A 16,709-nucleotide genomic window follows, 5' to 3' on the forward strand; every position below is an offset into this window, starting at 1 on the left:
ATAATTTAAACTTACTTGGTTTGGCATTTCAAGCAAGCAAGAAAACTTTTTTTGGGGGGGGACAATGATATGCTATTGTGGGTCACCAGCTCCTTGAACTTGAACTTTTTCAAATTGACTCCTCAATGTGATTGAGGTTGAACTTTTGTTATTTCGTCCTCGCACGTCATTCATAGGATCTGAACAGCAGCTACTACAATGACTATGTGAAGAAGCTGCTCAAGAGGAAGAAGCACATCAAAATCAGGTTACTGTACCCTCTATGTCCTATATGTGTTGCTCATATCAAAAACAAACAAACGTGTGCACACAGGATCCGACCGTATGAGAATGGCTTGATTAACGCGCAGAGTTATCAAACAAAACAAACAATAAGAACTCGGGACAGATTCTAGGCATGGTATCAACAGGAAACAGGTTGCCTGTTTTTTTTTCTTGCTGAATTGTCATTCTCGGTCAGTTCTTCTATATCTTCCTTTGGGGATAAATGACTGGCAAAGATGTTATAAAGTCAGAGTAGAAATAGAAACTATGTGCCCACTCTTATTTACCAGTTATTTGGTCATTCAGTCAGTTTTAGAAAAATTTCACAGCATGCCGTATTTTCCGTATTATAAGGTGCTTTGGAATATAAGGCGCACCTTCAATAAATGGCCTCTTTTGAAACTGTTTTCATTTATAGGGCGCACTGCATGATAAGGCACATAAAATAGAAGCTACAATAGTGGCTGCGGTTGATTTATGCATCCACTAAATGGAGCTACGCTAAACGGAATACATTCATTTTCCGATCTGTTTATCCTCACAAGGGTCGCGGGGGGTGCTGGAGCCGATCCAAGCTGTCTTTGGGCAGTAGGCAGGGGACACCCTGAACCGGTTGCCAGCCAATCGCAGGGCACACAGAGACGAACAACCATCCGCGCTCACACTCACACCTCGGGACAATTTGGAGTGTTCAATCAGCCTGCCATGCATGTTTTGGGAATGTGGGAGGAAACCGGAGTACCCGGAGAAAACCCACGCAGGCCCGGGGAGAACATGCAAACTCCACACAGGGAGGCCGGAGCTGGAATTGAACCCAGTACCTCTGCACTGTGAGGTCGACGCACTAACCACTGGTCCACTGGGCTGCCCTAAAGAGAATACAATACAATACAATACAGCTTTCGCAACCACTGCGGCTGTGACAAAGCGCTTTACTGAACATTTAAAATACTACGTCCAAGAAATCAGAATATTGACCCATATAGAAAGCGCAATTTTCTCAACAGCGCATCGGATGATAAGGCTTTTGAGAAAATTGAATGCTTTTCGGTTCGCCTTATAGTACGGAAAATACGGTAATTTTGTCATTGTGTTCACCTTTCATTGCAGAATATCAAGCTCAGAGACGCCCAAGCTGCCTCACAGAATCATGGATGCTGTAAAATCGTACATTTATACGCCAGAGGAAGGTGAAGTGTCACTTTGGCTTTTTGTCGTTAATGTCGGTCCTCCTGATTGCAGCATTGACTGTTTACCTTTCTAAACAGCTTTTAGGTTCCCTTTAAAGTTGGCCATATCTGGTGTGGTGTCGTTCATCACACTTTATCAGGTAACTCGTGGATACTGTGATGTTGTATTGTTATTTTCATGTCAGTGATAGTGGCAAGAGTGATTTCCTTTCCCACCGTCTCCGTTAATTTGCACCTAGCAGCGTAACATTGATTCAAACAAATGTTTCCTATTTCAGGTGGGCCTGCTGCTAATCGTGGCCGTGGTGCCGACGCTCCAAATCGCCCGCATGGGAGTCGATGAAGACATTGCCAACGTTTTAGCCGGTTTCAGGATCATGCTCTCTCCTGATAAACAAGAAGTGGTCCGAATCGTAATCTATTACATTTGGTGCGTCGAGGGTGAGTGAGACCACCAGGCGTGAAAATTAATTCACGAACCAACATTTTCTCCAGATGAATATGACAGCATTACTGGCAGCTTCTAAACAGAATGACATGTTTCAGACTGGCACATCCCTTTCATACAAAACCAACAATATGCAAGAGGCGCACAATATTAATGCAGCATTTTGTTTTTCTGGCAGTATGCTACATCTCAGCGATGACCCTGTCAACGCTCGTCAACTTGGCAATGTTCATGAGGTCCATGGTCCTCCATCGGTAAGAAAAGACACTGTGAAATCCTTTCCTAGCCTTCTTTGCCTCGATTTTGCAGGAGCCAGCTTGACATTGTGATTCTGTCATTATAATACAAAAGCACACGCGGGTATTATGCGAACATAATGGACTCGTAACCGAACATTTATTCTGCATGAACTGCTGCAAGATATGAAAAGGGCTATTAAAATGAATGAAGTGTTCCACCATTACAGTCAATTGCTCTCCTCGTATGCGTTTATTCTGCAGGTCCAACCTGAAGGGGCTGTACAGGGGAGATATCTATAATGTTTATAACTGCCAGAGAAGTATTCGGGCTTCCCGGCCAGCTCTGGTCTGCTGGATGGGATACACCAGCTTCACGGCGGCTCACATCTGCATCGGTATGGTTGAAAGATTAAATAAAATCTACATTCGAATATGCGGCCCGGTGATCGGGTGGTTAGCGTGTCGACCTCACAGTGCAGAGGTGCAGTGTTCGATTCCAGCTCCGACCTTCCTGTGTGGAGTTTGCATGTTCTCCTCGTGCCTGCGTGGGTTTTCTACGGGTACTTTCCTCCCACATTCCAAAAACAGGGACTTGCTGGCTGAACACTCTAATTGTCCCGAGGTGTGAGTGTGAGCGCGGATGGTTGTTCATCTCTGTGTGCCTTGCGATTGGTTGGCAACCGGTTCAGGTTTTTTTTTTTTTTCCGAACACCCTGTACAAGAATAAACGTTCAAAATACAGAAAAAAGCTCTGTATTGGATCTCGTTCAGTTGTGTCGGTGTTTGTAGTGGGTCTATTGTCTCATTTTATTTTATTTATGGTAGTATACGTATTCTAGCAATTGGCATAGTCAGAACCTACGAAGGACTCGCTCGGATTGTGGTCGGATCCACTCATGCTGCCATCTCTCTTCCCACTGTAGGCATGATTGTACAAACCATGGTGTTCTTCCTCTGTCTTCTCATTGCTGTCTTCCTCATTATCATGCCCATCCTACACGGACAGAACTTGTTCCTGTTTCAGCTCCTGTGGAGCATGTGGTGAGACCAAACATTGTAACTCACAATCTAATCAAGTATGAAATTCAAGAAAGTGACGAGGGAAGGTAAAAAAAAAATTTTAAAAAAAGTCATTCGGTCTGCGTGAGGCCGCTTGTGCTTGACATGCAAATATAATGTGAAGTGTGTCTCTTAATGGACATTACGGGAAGTGTTTGATTGTTGACTTTGTCCCTCTAGGCCTTTCTGGCTGATGATTCTCCTGGCTGTGCTGATTCAGCATATCACTTCCAGGTTTTGTTTTATCAAAAGGGTGGCTGGCACGCGAGACCTTGACAACAGGTAATGCGGAGTTTTGATGAAAACAAATGCAGGAAAACCAAAGTCATGATATAAAGTCACTTTGTTCAACACTTCCTCTGAGGAATTGGGCTATTGAATATTTTGAGAATTGATGATTCTACCGATAGATTATTGTACCGATGTTATAATTACTGTCATGACGAATGACACTCATTTCTGAGAAGACACTGAACACATTAGCGATTTCCCACAGTAATGATGAAACGGATAAATATCAATTGACCACACTTTATTCGAAATATCTGCCAGTGTTGACATTTTGAAATGGTCGTTTCTACAATATCCCTGGAGAGTCACAGTGTCTCAAAACTGGTGAACTATTTTTGGGAAGAGGCCCGCGGGTTACTCATGTAGTCCTCCCTGGTGCCCGCGGGCACCGTGTTGGTGACCCCTGCTTTAGACTCTTCTTTCAGGTGCTCCTTTCCTTGTATCGAATCTCAGTCGCCTTTTCTCGAATAGGGGCAACCTCTTCCTGCTGACCTACCTGCTGTTTCCAGTCAATGTTCTCATCGGGGTGCTGCTCGCTGTCTGGCGTATGATCATCACAGCCTTGTTCAACATTGTTCACATGGGACGCATGGATATCAGCCTTCTGAACAGAAATGTGGAGGCATTTGATCCAGGTAAGCCTCTTGGCATCCCGGATGGAAATGTGCCAACCACCTGCATTAAAAAAAAAAAACAACAACAATTAAATACAGTCATACCTAAGTTTTCGACCATAATCCGTTCCAGAAGGCTGTTCGAAAACCGATTTGTTCGAAAACCAAAACCATGCTCTTTTTTAAAAAATCTTTATTGAACACGTCTGCTCACAATGGAATGCTACACGAGGAAGCGCCACTTCCTCGTCTACCCGAGGAAGCGTCACTTTCTCATGTAAGGAAGGCGAGAGGAGTCAAGTGGCAAAAAAAAAAAAAAAAAAAAAAAAAAAGGAGTCAAGTGGCGCATTCAAGTGCGCTCAGTTTGGTCGAGAACCGATTTTCGGTCGTAATCCGAGGCATAAAAAAAACTCTAAATTTTTGATCAAAAACCGATTTGGTCGAGGACAGAGACGTTCGAAAAGCGAGGTTTGACTGTACATTATGCACTACGTAAAAAAATATGATGTACTGCTTAACAAGTTGAGATTAAGACACATATAGGAATTCCAAACAGACTAAGTTTTTGCATGTAGGTCACGATTCATGGAGCACTTCGGCTTTTGTCCATTTCAATGGAAATGTCGAAAAAGGAAGCCATTTTCTCTTGAGCAACCGTTTGCAGTGCTGTGCCATAGGGACTCTAATTGCACTTGGTTCTCTGAAATGGCGGCGGATTTAAGACATTTGTTGTCAGCAAAAGCAGGTGCTAAAAAAAGGAGGGGGGTGGGTGGGGGAGAATGATTGTATGGTCATTATGTGTGATTGCCTCAAAGCTAACATGGAGGGCTGCGATGCATGTTTAGTGATCCCCCCCACCCTGCCCGCCTCGCCTCCTGTGTGTGTCTGCAGCCTACCGCTGTTACGCTCATTATCTGAAGATTGAGGTGAGCCAGTCCCACCCTGTGATGAAGGCTTTCTGCGGGATGCTGCTGCTGTCTGCAGGCCAGAACAACGACGTCGTGCAGAGGTCACGGGACGCCGAAGAGGGTGTGTAGCGCTTCGAGAAAAACCAAAAGCATAGCATACATAACTGAGCTCATGTAGAATGTTTTTTTTACGGAAAGCATCCTCTTTTTTCTCATCATTTGATGTCATTAATGCACCCTATAACCTGATAACATGATAAACTGTCCACTGTAGTAACCGCTGTCCCTGAAAGGGTTCATGGATGACTTGTGGACTTTTGTATCCGACCTAAACCTTCACATCAAATTACTGTCACTTGTTGACTTTTGAAAGGCTCCCAGAATTATTCTAAGTGAGATAACAGGACAGATTTGTTTTAATAGGAAGATCCAGTTTTGCAACGAATCCCCCTCGGATTCGTCCGGAGACGCTTGAGCATTCAGCAGCAGGTCTCCGAAACATAATCCCATCAGGACAGTGTCTCGCACGTGCCGCAGAAATGAAAGCCGAGCTGATTTAATATGTGAGGAGCAAATTGAGTCATGCGTGGAATAATTCACAGTCCTGCCGCTTATGGTCTCAATAAAAATTTGTCATCAAGTATTCAGCGGTTCCATCGGTGTGCCCGCTATGGCCAAACATGATTAGCAGTTCTCATGTGTTATTTAAAGAATAGAAAGAACTACTTCGAGGCCTGATTGTGGATCGGAGAGGAGAATAAATCACTGATAAATGAGGAGGTCGCCCAATAAAGTGAGCCGTAAATGGAAAACTACATCAGGGCTCTTTAGATGTAAAAAAAAAAAAAAAAAAAAAAAAAAATGTCCCTGCTTGCTTAATGAATTATGTTATAATAACAATAATGTGTTGTATTACAGAGATGGATTCTTTTGGAAGCGATTACGCAGATGAACTGCGCTAATTGCCTAGTTACTATTCATGCCGTCGAGGGACTGACACTTTCAGTGTGTTAATGGTGACGCCCGTGTGCGTGCGTGTGTATGTGTGTGTGTGTGTGTGTGTGTGTGTGTGTGTGTGTGTGTGTGTGTGTGTGTGTGCGTGTGTGCGTGTGCGCACGTGTTTCCATCATGCCAAGAGGATTACAATGATTGCTTTCTATTATTATCGCTCCCATCATATCTATGTGGTCCTCTGAGGCCTTCAAATGTTATTGTTAGTTCTATACTGTAGAAGAGAAGAGACGCACTTACCGCTGACCGCCATATTAGGTACACCTGCAAAGAGAGCTAATACAGAAGATGGATATTAAAGGGGAGGGGGCAGTTCAGCTTTATCAAGGCTGTTTTGACAAACTCAAAGAACAAAATATGCACCTTGGTTGTAATGAATGAGTTTTGACTTTACTGAGCCAAATTATTATATTCGGTTTTCACATTGAATTTGAGGGAACTACATGGAAGTGCCATTTTTTTGGGATCCAGCTTTTCTATCTTGTTTTGTGTTGCAGGTGTAGTGCCCATTGAATGTTTACAGTAATCCCAGCACATTCCCAGTCAAAAATGTCACTTAGCCGTAGCTTCCCGGCACATTTATGTACTTGTTCTATAACACCAAGGATGCCAAAGCTTTGGTTTAACAGGAAAGGAGTATTTGGTATGAACAAAATACTGTAAATTGAAGTGATGCATCTCGAGTATTGAAAGCAGTTTAGCCTGAGTTGCTAACAGAATGACTCTTGTGTTTTTGCTGTGCTGAAAGCAAGTCATCTGAAAGCTATTTATTTTCAAGGTGATGTAAAATATGTTTTATATTTAAGTGTTTTGGGCTCATACAATATTTTGGGCTGATACAATATTGATGGTACGCTCTTGTATGTCTTCAGGTATCCAGCTGGTCCAGCAGGAGAAAAAGCATCTGAAAGTGCCCAGTGCCAAGCGAGCCCGGGGCCACTGGCAGCTCCTCTACACGCTGGTCAACAACCCGTCCGTGGTGGGCACCAGGAAGCACTTCCAGCAGCGCGTGGCCACCGAGAGCTTTGTCAACGGGAGCCTGAAGGGCAGCAGCAAGAAGGAGGCCGAGGCGGCCGCCTGCAACTGAACAATGGGGGCCTGTCTGAATAAATGATAGTCCTGTTGTGGGTTTTTTTTTCTGCTCCTTGTATAGTTGCGCAGGTAGAGATCAGTGCCTCTTGTCCTCCCATTCTCTGCTTTGTTCTGCGCATCATGTTGTCTCCCGGTGGGGAACATGTGAGGGGGGGCCTCACAGTCTCCAGTTATAGGGGAGGAGCTGCTGTAGGCACCTCACCACCATGATGAGCAACCCTCCACGCATTTACTTCAATACCACTTATTTGCCTCTCCTCAAAATATAAGGCGAATCAGTATGTTGTCACTTCAGATCACGCAAATGACCCAAAGTCAACACATGAATGTGCTAAACACCATTTCAAGAGGGTATTTATTCCAGAACCTGACTATTTATACATTTACAGAATCCTGTTTCTTAGACTGGGTTGTCAGTTGCGCACTTATTTCCTATTGCATATCAATTTTTGTGTGATTACAAATAACGCGGAGTTGGGAATGACCCAAAAAAAAATGAAACATTTGTATTGCAGCCTGTTGTTGCTGTCACCTCTCTGTTTGACTTGAGAGAGATATTTTTGCATTTATTTGCCAAATGTCGAATTTGAAGTGAAAATCCTCACTATTAAAATAAAACAAAGAAGGAAAATACGAGTGTGTCGTCTATGTCAGGGGTCCCTAATCTTTTTTGCCCCACGGACCGGTTTTTGTCAGACAATATTTTCACGGACTGGCATTTAAGGTGTGGCGGATAAATACTACAAAATAATATGGTAAGAGCTGCATGAACACTGGTGTTTTTCAGAGATAATAATAAACACGAGGAGCGTCTAATCTGGCTGCAACACTCTGATCGCTATGGTAATGTTTCATGCCTTCAAAATACGATACAACGCAAATTCAAAGTGCATGAAAATGTCAACTCACCACAATGCTGAATCAGTGCGAGCCCCGAGGTTGATTTTCTACAACCGGGCGGTCCCATCTCGGGGTAATAGGAGACAATGACACCTGAAGTGTGTGCTTTATGTCGAGTCGACTTCATAATTTTGTTTTAGTCGCCGTTGCTGCACAAAACCCCCGCCTCACACAGGTAGCATGTCGGAAATAGCAACAGTGCTATTGTGGCGATCTCAGAGTATTCAGCCATAACTTGAATCCACAACACCGGCAGAGTTGTTGTCTCGAACGTACTTTTAAGGCCCCGTCATTTGCGATCTCCAGCAGTTTATTCTACTCATTTAGCAAGCTCCAGCGTTTTGTTTTGAAGCGTAATCAGTCACGTGACGGAGAAGCGTAGTTTGACATGCGTCAAGAGTGACACAAACGGATGTAACGGAGAGTCGGGTAATTTTTCAAAATAAAATATTTTTCGTATTCCAAAATAAATACCACGGAAATAATGTAAGTTCTTATTGTGCGGCCCGGTACCAAATGCCCCGCGGACCGGCGGTTGGGGACCCCTGGTCTATGTGAATAGGAAGGGAACGTTTATCCACATAGCAGGTACACACATTTAATTTCACATTTAACAGCCATTAAAAATAATTACAAAAAAACACTGCACCATTAAAATGCAGTTTCTTCACCGTATTTACAATTACACATTTGTCGTTATTTGTCTGCAAAATAAATAAAAATTCGATAGATGCCCTTTTTTTCAAATGTTTTATTAATTCCACTTACAATAAATTATATAAAAAATCTTCAAAGATCACGTTTTCTTTCCGTTTTACATATTTCACCAAAAAAAAAAAAAAATCACTCGGCATTAAAGTACAAGAACAAAGAAGCCGACGGACGCTCTCGTGCGTCCTTTTGTTTTGTGGGCTTCATAGAAACTCACCCGAACATTAAAAATGTACATGGTTCACAGTACAGATTGACAGCATCTAACATCAAAATATAAAGTCATCTAGGAGGACTACACGGGTATTAGAAAAAAAGCACACGAGTAATAAAACAGCATCATGCCATGGATGATATAGATGGCTCGCTTGATCAATCGCACATTTAAAGCATCACGTCGCGTAGGATGAGATGTAAATAGGTAAACATTTGAAAGATTAAAAATCCAGAGTAAAGTCTCCTCGGAGCCGTGTGGCGGATTTTTTTTTTTTTGACATGATGTTTCGCACCCGTGCGGCAATATTACCTGAGCCTTTCTTTTTCAACCGGATAATTAAAAATGTCTGTAAAAGATTGATCCCTACGGAGACAATGCACTTAATTTGGCTTTTTTTTTGTTTTTTTGCATTTGTTTGTGCTCGAAAACAGTGATTCCCAACCACTATGCCGCGTCACATATCGCATAATTGATCCGATGTATTTATCTATTCACGGTAATATACATTTGTTTATCTAACTGTGCCAGCGACACGCCGTGACAGCTTTTTTTTTTTTTTAATGTGAATCCGTCGAACGCTACGCTTTGTGACTGTATCGTTTGTGCCGTGACATTTTTCGAATGTAAAATATGTGCCGCTGTTTAGTAAACGTTGGGAAAAACCGGCAGAGAAATTGCCGAATTTTTAATCCAGTCGCTGTTCTGCGCAGTTGAATTAGCGCCTCTTTTGGTGCGTAAAGACGTTGTTTAAAATTACAAGAGACTCTTACACTCTCAGTGACAGGCGAGGTTTTTTTTCTGAGGTTAAAAATAAAGGAAAATAAAATAAGTATTTGTGGATTAAAAGGAAGGGGGATCTTACAAGGCTCTCAGCGGCTTGGCTGCTTGTAGTTTCCGTTGATCTCCTCGGAAATGTTGACGGCCTCCGCTCCCAGCGGGAGTCTGTCACTGTACTCAGAGCCCACCTCGAACTCCTCCTGGTTGGTCTTGGATGAAGACCCGGGGAGGGATTCCGTCGCCAAGCTGCCCTCGGCTTCACCCTCTCCCTCGGGAGGCTCTCCACCTTCCTCGCCCATTTCGCTGGGGTTGAAGGTCTTCTCGGATTCCACGAAGGACGTCCTCCGATCGAAGTCTCCGGTCATTTGCTTCTCCATCTGGTCGGGATTGTGCGCTTTCATGATGAGTTTATAGGTCTTCCCTTGGTATTTGTAGAGAAGGTGGCAGCAGGTGGCCCCCAGGAGGGGCACCGTGGCCAGGCCCAGGAGGAAAATGCTCACCACCACGATAATGAGAAGAGAGGGGATCTTCTTCCTGGTTGTGAAGACCACTTGGACTTGACAGTCTTGTCCCCCGTACGTGAGACAAAGAGTGTAGTTGGTGCCAGGGTGTAATCCGGTGAAGTGATAGGAGTTGACCCCTTCTTCGATGTTAGACCACTTGATGAGGGAGTGTCCGTTTCCTGTGTCCACGCAGATGTAGAGCATATCCGGACCGGCTTTCTCCGAGGCCGACTTGTACAGACCGACGGGCTCTCTCACCACCGTGTCGGCGATGTCACTTTGGCTCAGGTGAAGGTTGGATTTGCTGCGGGCGAGCTGCAGCGGGTTCAGCTTGACCCTGGCCTCCGTCTCCGACACCTCCAGGGCGATGACGCCAAAATCGAAGGTGTACTGCTTGAGGTCGTCCAGGCTCATGTTAAAGGCGTGGTTGGAAACGTATTCGCTGCCGTCTCGCACGCCACACTTGCTGGTAAACACGGGGTCTTTGGAAACCCACTCCTTGTGGGTGCCGTCTTCTTTGTCTGAGGGACCGTCTGGCATGATCTTGGTCCTGTCCTTGGTCCAGTTGATCACGTTGTTTTTGGAGTTCTTGGGCTGAGTGGGCTTGTTGTAGGATGGGCGGATCTTGTCCACAGTGGAATCCACTGCCACGTGTTTTTTGTTCGCCGCCGGGGACAGTTTGACCGTGCTCTCGGCCTTGCCCAGATCGTTCATCGCCAGGCAGGTGTAATTCCCGTCTTCCTTTTTAGTCAGGCGAGGGACGACCAGGGTGCCATTTTGAAAAACCAGGAAGTGACTGTTGGTGGTCTTATCGTTGATTGGCAGGTCGTGGGCTTCGCTCGTGGAGGGCAAAGGGAACAGGAAGTTCTGATTCCCTGCAATGACCTCCCAGCTAACCAGCGGTGTTGGACTTCCTTTGGTCTCGCAGTTCAAGACCACCGTGGAGCCCTCAACCAACTCTACGCTGCCAATGTCGGGTTGGAACGTGATCGTGACAACAGGAACCTGACAGTCCAGCTTGGGGATTTTTGTCACCATGACACCCTTCAGGTCCTCGGGAGCCTCGCACAGAATCGAATTTGGCTCGGGGACGGAGATCTTGGTCGTGGAGATCCAGTCCCTCAACCACTCCAGGCTGCAGGAGCATGAGAAGGGGTTGTTGTAGATCTGCAGGTGGGACATGGAGGACAGAGCGGCAAAGGTACCCTGAACGATGGTGGTGAACTTGTTGTTGTTGATACGCAGCGAGCGCAGATCTTTGAGCGTGGAGAAGGCGTCCTTGGGGAGGTTCACCATCTCGTTGTTGTTCATTTTGAGAAGTTGCAAGGCGGTTAGATTCAGCAAGTCCTCCCATGGAAAGTTGACGATTTTGTTGTAGCTGATGTCCAGGTTGCGCAGTTGAATCAAGGGGGCCAGCGTGTCCGTCTCAATGGAGACAATTTCGTTGTGGGCCAGCCAGAGAGATGTGACCTGGGTGATATTTACGAAGCTTTTGCTTTTCAGAGATTTGATCTTGTTGGCCGAGAGGCCCACGGTGGTGACGTTAGAGGGCAGACCCACGGGCACGGCCAGCAGGTCTTTGTAAGCGCAGTCTGCGAACTGGTGGGCGAATTTGTCCTGGCAGGTGCACTGCTCCGGGCAGCAGCGCACCTTGGCCAGCAGCGTCAGCCACAAAGCCGCGAGCGCCACGAGCTTTGGCACCATTTTCTGCACCTGCAAGCAATTCAAGAAAACCTGCTGATTTGGATCCAGAAATTTAAGCACATTAAGTTATAAATTTATGTTATGTTAAAAATTATGGATCACAAAAGGACCCAAAATGACCCAACTTTTCAGTTTTTTTTTTGCACAAAACAAGGCAAAGTTGGGTTGTTCATTCAACTCTTTATGCAAAAAAAAAAAAAAAAGTGCTTTTTAAATTTTTTATTTATAACCTCCCACTGCCCAAAAAGGGACAAATTGACCGGTCAGTCCCTTTTTTGACCCGAAATTGGGTTGTTTTTGCCCATACTATTTAAAGAGTACAAGAGCAACAGAAATGTGCAATAAAAGTAACCAAATCACATCGTTCTATTTTCGGAAGCTCTTCGGTGCAACCCCAGCTGACTTTGGGCAAATGGCTGGGTAAACTCTTCATACTACTGGGTCAAAAATAGCCCAATTTTGCTCAAAAATTGGACCGACCTGCTATTTGGATCAATTTGACCCACGTTTTTTTTTTTTTTGTGTGTGTATTAAAACAAAACTTGTGTGTGTGTTGGGAACAAAACGTTGGGTCAAATACAAACCCAAGTAGCGGGTTGGCCCATTTTTTGACCCAAATTGTTTTTGATTGAGTGTATTAAGGGTCTATCGACAAACAACCATTCATAGCCACAATTTTACGGACAATTTAACCTTCAATGACCTTAACATGCATGTTTTGGAATGTGGTGAAAAATAGAGTACAAGCGTGAGGAAAATATAGAAAGTTCACACATGGTTGCATCTGATATTTGAACCTCGAGCCTCCAAACAGTGAGACAGCCCAACACAACCACAGTGCTGACCATTTAAAATTCATACAAGATATCCATCAACCATCCAATTTCTATAACGGTTGATGTCATTGGGTCAGGAGGTGAACTGAAGCCTATGCTTAGGTTTGGGCAAGAAGTGGGGTCCACCCTGGACAGGTCGCCAGTCATTTTCAAGGCAGGGACATTTCGATAAACAAGCATCCAAACTCACATTCACACCAATTATTTTGGGTCTTGCATTTAAAAAAAAACTGATTGGAACTGCTGATGCAGACACACTAAAAACAAATTTCAAATTATATTCGAGTTGAAGCAAAACTAAACACTCAAAATGCATTTTGTTTTTAAAAAAAGAGGTTTATGAGCTCACAGCACATGGTGTCATTTAAAGTGACATGTCATGTTATCTGCTATCTCCATCATTTCCTTTCTTTTAAGCAATTCATCTACCCTGTGCATTTTTTCCTTTCGCCATGAACTGCCTCATAAATGGAATTTTGAATGGACTTACCTGTCCAGTGGTAACTTCAACTCCGCTTCCAATTAATCACAGTCTACTTTTGAGTCAAAAAAAATTCAGAAGTGCAAGAAAAATCTCACGAGTAGCACATTTCATACGACTTTTGCAGCGATGGGAGCGATGGAGGCAACATGTTTTTCGTCCCAGTGAGCAGTTTGCGGTCCGTGGGTGAATCCCCCCCCACTCTCCCTCTCTTTCTGCTGCGAGTGTCGGATCCTCTGCGCGCGCACCCGTCGCCGAGCAGCCGGCAAAGCAGTCGTCGGGAGCGCGCAGCCTCTCCCACATCCCGCCCGCCTCTTCGCTATTAAAGATACAGCAGCTCGGCGTCCTCCAAACAAATTCATAATTGAAGCGTTTGATGATTAATTAATTAGCCAGATCTAAACTTAATCTTTGACCCCATTTGGCTCTCCTGCAGCCCCTTTGTGTCTGGAATCGAGACGACTTGAACATTTCCAGTCATCTAAAAACTAAACGCGCATACATATAACTATATGTCTGAAACAATTTATGCTATTGACCGTTTGAACGATGTAATCACCTGCCGCACATGAACGCCACTCTTATCACATTCGTGCAATGTACTGCACTATATGCCATTTTGTAAATACACTCCACTGCTCCTTTTATACACAGGTAAAATCAAATAAAAGCAAATACGAGATCTGCCTTTACAACGATGATAATAATGCTGTTTTGTTGACAGTTAATTTACTGTTTAAAAGTGACATTCTAAAGTCATTTTAACAATTGCACTGCATTAGTCAGTTTTTTGCCTGTCTCAGCGACAAAAGGGAAGCAAATTTTAAAACACCTCTCAATGTGATGCTGTTCATTTCTGTCAGAATATGGTCCTTTTTTTCATAAAAGCAGATATTTCTATACAGTTGTATCGGAATACATATCGTGCAAGTGACCGTTATGTCGTGGCGGATGACCCTTTTTAACACCCTGTACCGTAATTTCAAGTTCTTTCAGCCAACAGTGACATCTACAGTTGATATGGTGTAGTTACACCTGCTTGTGCTTCCCCCCCCCCACTCCCCACCCACCACATTCCTGACCAAATTCTCAGTCCCACTTTCTACCCAATTTAAAATCACGAACACACTAATAAACATATTATGACATACATTTCCGTCAGTTTAAATTAAAACATATATGATTATCATCCCAGTTGTATTTTATTGTATCTATTTTAGCCGATCAGGTGACAAAATGGCTTTTTAGGACTGCAGTTTTGTGCACTGGCACAACCTGTGTCATGTATGGGAATTTTTCATAACGCGGTCAGTGCCATTGGTTTGAAATGATTGAAATGTGGCGTCGCTACACGTCTAGTTGGTGTGTAGCTGTTCGGTATCAATTGGAACCGTTATATAAGACGACAACGACCCCTGCTGTTAAAAAAAAGTTCTTAATTTTTTTTTAATTCAGTCTGTTCATTATGGAGCGTTTCTGCTCACAGCAATGTTTCCCGTACGTGCATACTGTAGATCAGGGATGGGCAACTTAAATGCTGGATTCGGCCACAATTTTTTGCGATTCACGGTTTGTGTTTCCATGGGGAGAGGCATTTTTGACGGACGTCAGAAATCGGGGGGTCGACTTCGCAACTCCCAGTTCAAAGGGGCGTTCTATTGCACTCTTCCTGGTGGGAGGTCAGAAAATTCCGACTTCCCACCTTCCTCGAATGCAGCATAAGACCCAGTGTACGCGCAACATTGTCATGTCTGCCATCTAGTCATGATTGGTAATATTACAACTTAAAACTACAGTCGACCCCTGCATATTCGAGGTTACACACTTTCGTGAATTTTGGGGGGGGTCTTTTTTTTCCCCATATTTCGAATTTTTTTCCAGCATTCTCCTCCGCACCCCACACAATTTCCTCCCCCAGTTTAAAGTGGCAAACATATAATTCATGTTTTTTTAAAATATATAATACTTTTTAGGTTTGATTAAAAAAAAAAAGTACATTTAAAAAATGAAGTTTCCCTCCAAAACCCCCGTTATACTTCCCACTCCTCGACTCTATGGGATACCATGTCAATATAATCGGCGTCGGTTGTTCTGAATCAGTAATGCTGCCCAATGTAACGTAAACTATACTAGTGATTTAACTGTTTCTTTAACCAATAAGAGTTCAGATTAATTCCAACAAGGTTTCAAATTCGTCTGTGGTGCAATGAAGAAGTAGATTAAGAAGGAGGAGGTGCCCACTGAAGGCTCACGTACCAAATGCACAGCCCATCACTGGTTAACATAATGAGAGCATACATACCAGTCTCGTATGTTGTCTAACATGGATTTACGTCATTCACTGGGTGTGGAAGTGATTTCTGTCATCCCAGTGTGTATTGCAATCAAAACAAGTAGTTTTGACATTAGAAAGAAACAAAATGTGTTTTTTTGTCAAATGTTATCCTTTAGCTCGACTTCCTTCCCACACTTCCTGTTCACAGGAAACAAGACAATTTGTTGTCCGTAATCAGTGGCTGACCCCCCCAGAGATTCAAGGTCTATTTACACTCGTCCGGCCTTGTGGCAGAGAGAACAGGCTGTCTTGCGGCGTCATACAGAATTATAGCTGATGACAGTGAACAGGGCGAGGATTTTCAATGTGCTTATTCAAGCAAGAATAATCACAATCCTATCATGAAGGCTAAGCTTCCCAAATGCAAGTTCCTCATGGCATCGAAAGTCCGCCCTTTCGACACTCTTGTTGCTGTGGCACAGTGTAGTCTCACTTCTTTGTGAGTTCACAGCGACCCGCCCTTTCGACACTCTTGTTGTTGTGGCACAAACAGTGTAGTCTCACTTCTTTGTGAGTTCACAGCGACAACAATGAGCCAACCTCTGCGCAACAAGATGACGTAGAATACATACAAGGTCTCTCTGTGCGCCATCCTCATGTGACTTGACATGGAAACAACGGGCAAAACAAGCAAACATTATACATAATCACATGCTGTTAGCCAACAACTTCCCAGTTGAGACTGACCTAAGTGCCAACCGACCACACAAAACAGAAAACAGGAAATACACAGAGGTGCCTGGCAAATCACAAATAATCATTTTTCCATTGAAATGAATGGAAATACCATTAATTCTTTCCGGATCCCCTCCCCAAAAGTACCATGACAACATTTTACTTGATAAAAACAGTTTTGACAAAATGATCACACTGCAACAAAGATGGACAGACATACAGGCACACTGTTTATTGAGATGGTTCAGCTCATCCGTATGGTATTCATATTAGTCATTCTGCAAAGAGGATAAAGAATAGCTGACCGAGTAAATATGTATAGATGTGTATTACATTATGTACTTGATAAAAACACACTTTTGAAATTAATTATGAAAAGTTTTGACAAAATTATCACACTGCAACAAAGATGGACAGACATATGGGCATACTGTTTATTGATATGGTTCAGCTC

At 43.7% G+C, this 16,709-nt stretch overlaps 2 protein-coding genes across 2 annotated transcripts; one reads left to right on the plus strand and one right to left on the minus strand.

Annotated features, from left to right (window-relative positions):
• Positions 1-143: 143 nt before the first annotated feature.
• On the plus strand, positions 144-7,631 carry LOC109519396 (stimulated by retinoic acid gene 6 protein homolog). Its single transcript, XM_019875901.1, has 11 exons — positions 144-247; positions 1,375-1,454; positions 1,533-1,594; positions 1,733-1,895; positions 2,081-2,156; positions 2,403-2,536; positions 3,065-3,182; positions 3,381-3,482; positions 3,963-4,126; positions 4,997-5,134; positions 6,897-7,631. The coding sequence occupies exons 2-11, from the start codon at positions 1,415-1,417 to the stop codon at positions 7,109-7,111; spliced, it is 1,212 nt and encodes a 403-aa protein (XP_019731460.1). The 5' UTR covers positions 144-247; positions 1,375-1,414; the 3' UTR covers positions 7,112-7,631.
• A 1,206-nt stretch (positions 7,632-8,837) lies between these two features.
• On the minus strand, positions 8,838-13,480 carry islr2 (immunoglobulin superfamily containing leucine-rich repeat 2). Its single transcript, XM_019876007.1, has 2 exons — positions 13,255-13,480; positions 8,838-11,937 (listed from the first exon to the last, which is right to left on the minus strand). Exon 2 carries the CDS (start codon positions 11,926-11,928, stop codon positions 9,814-9,816), a length of 2,115 nt encoding a protein of 704 aa, XP_019731566.1. The 5' UTR covers positions 11,929-11,937; positions 13,255-13,480; the 3' UTR covers positions 8,838-9,813.
• Between the last annotated feature and the right edge of the window lie 3,229 nt (positions 13,481-16,709).

This window comes from Hippocampus comes, unplaced genomic scaffold (assembly GCF_001891065.2).
Source record: "Hippocampus comes isolate QL1 unplaced genomic scaffold, H_comes_QL1_v1.1 scaffold142, whole genome shotgun sequence".
Taxonomy (NCBI): domain Eukaryota; kingdom Metazoa; phylum Chordata; class Actinopteri; order Syngnathiformes; family Syngnathidae; genus Hippocampus; species Hippocampus comes.

Coding starts and splice junctions, on each gene's coding strand:
- LOC109519396 (XM_019875901.1), top strand. CDS start 1,415: ATGGATGCTGTAAAATCGTACATTTATACGCCAGAGGAAG. Junction 1,595..1,732: donor CGTTCATCACACTTTATCAG/GTAACTCGTGGA, acceptor TTCCTATTTCAG/GTGGGCCTGCTGCTAATCGT. Junction 3,183..3,380: donor CAGCTCCTGTGGAGCATGTG/GTGAGACCAAAC, acceptor TTGTCCCTCTAG/GCCTTTCTGGCTGATGATTC.
- islr2 (XM_019876007.1), bottom strand. CDS start 11,928: ATGGTGCCAAAGCTCGTGGCGCTCGCGGCTTTGTGGCTGACGCTGCTG.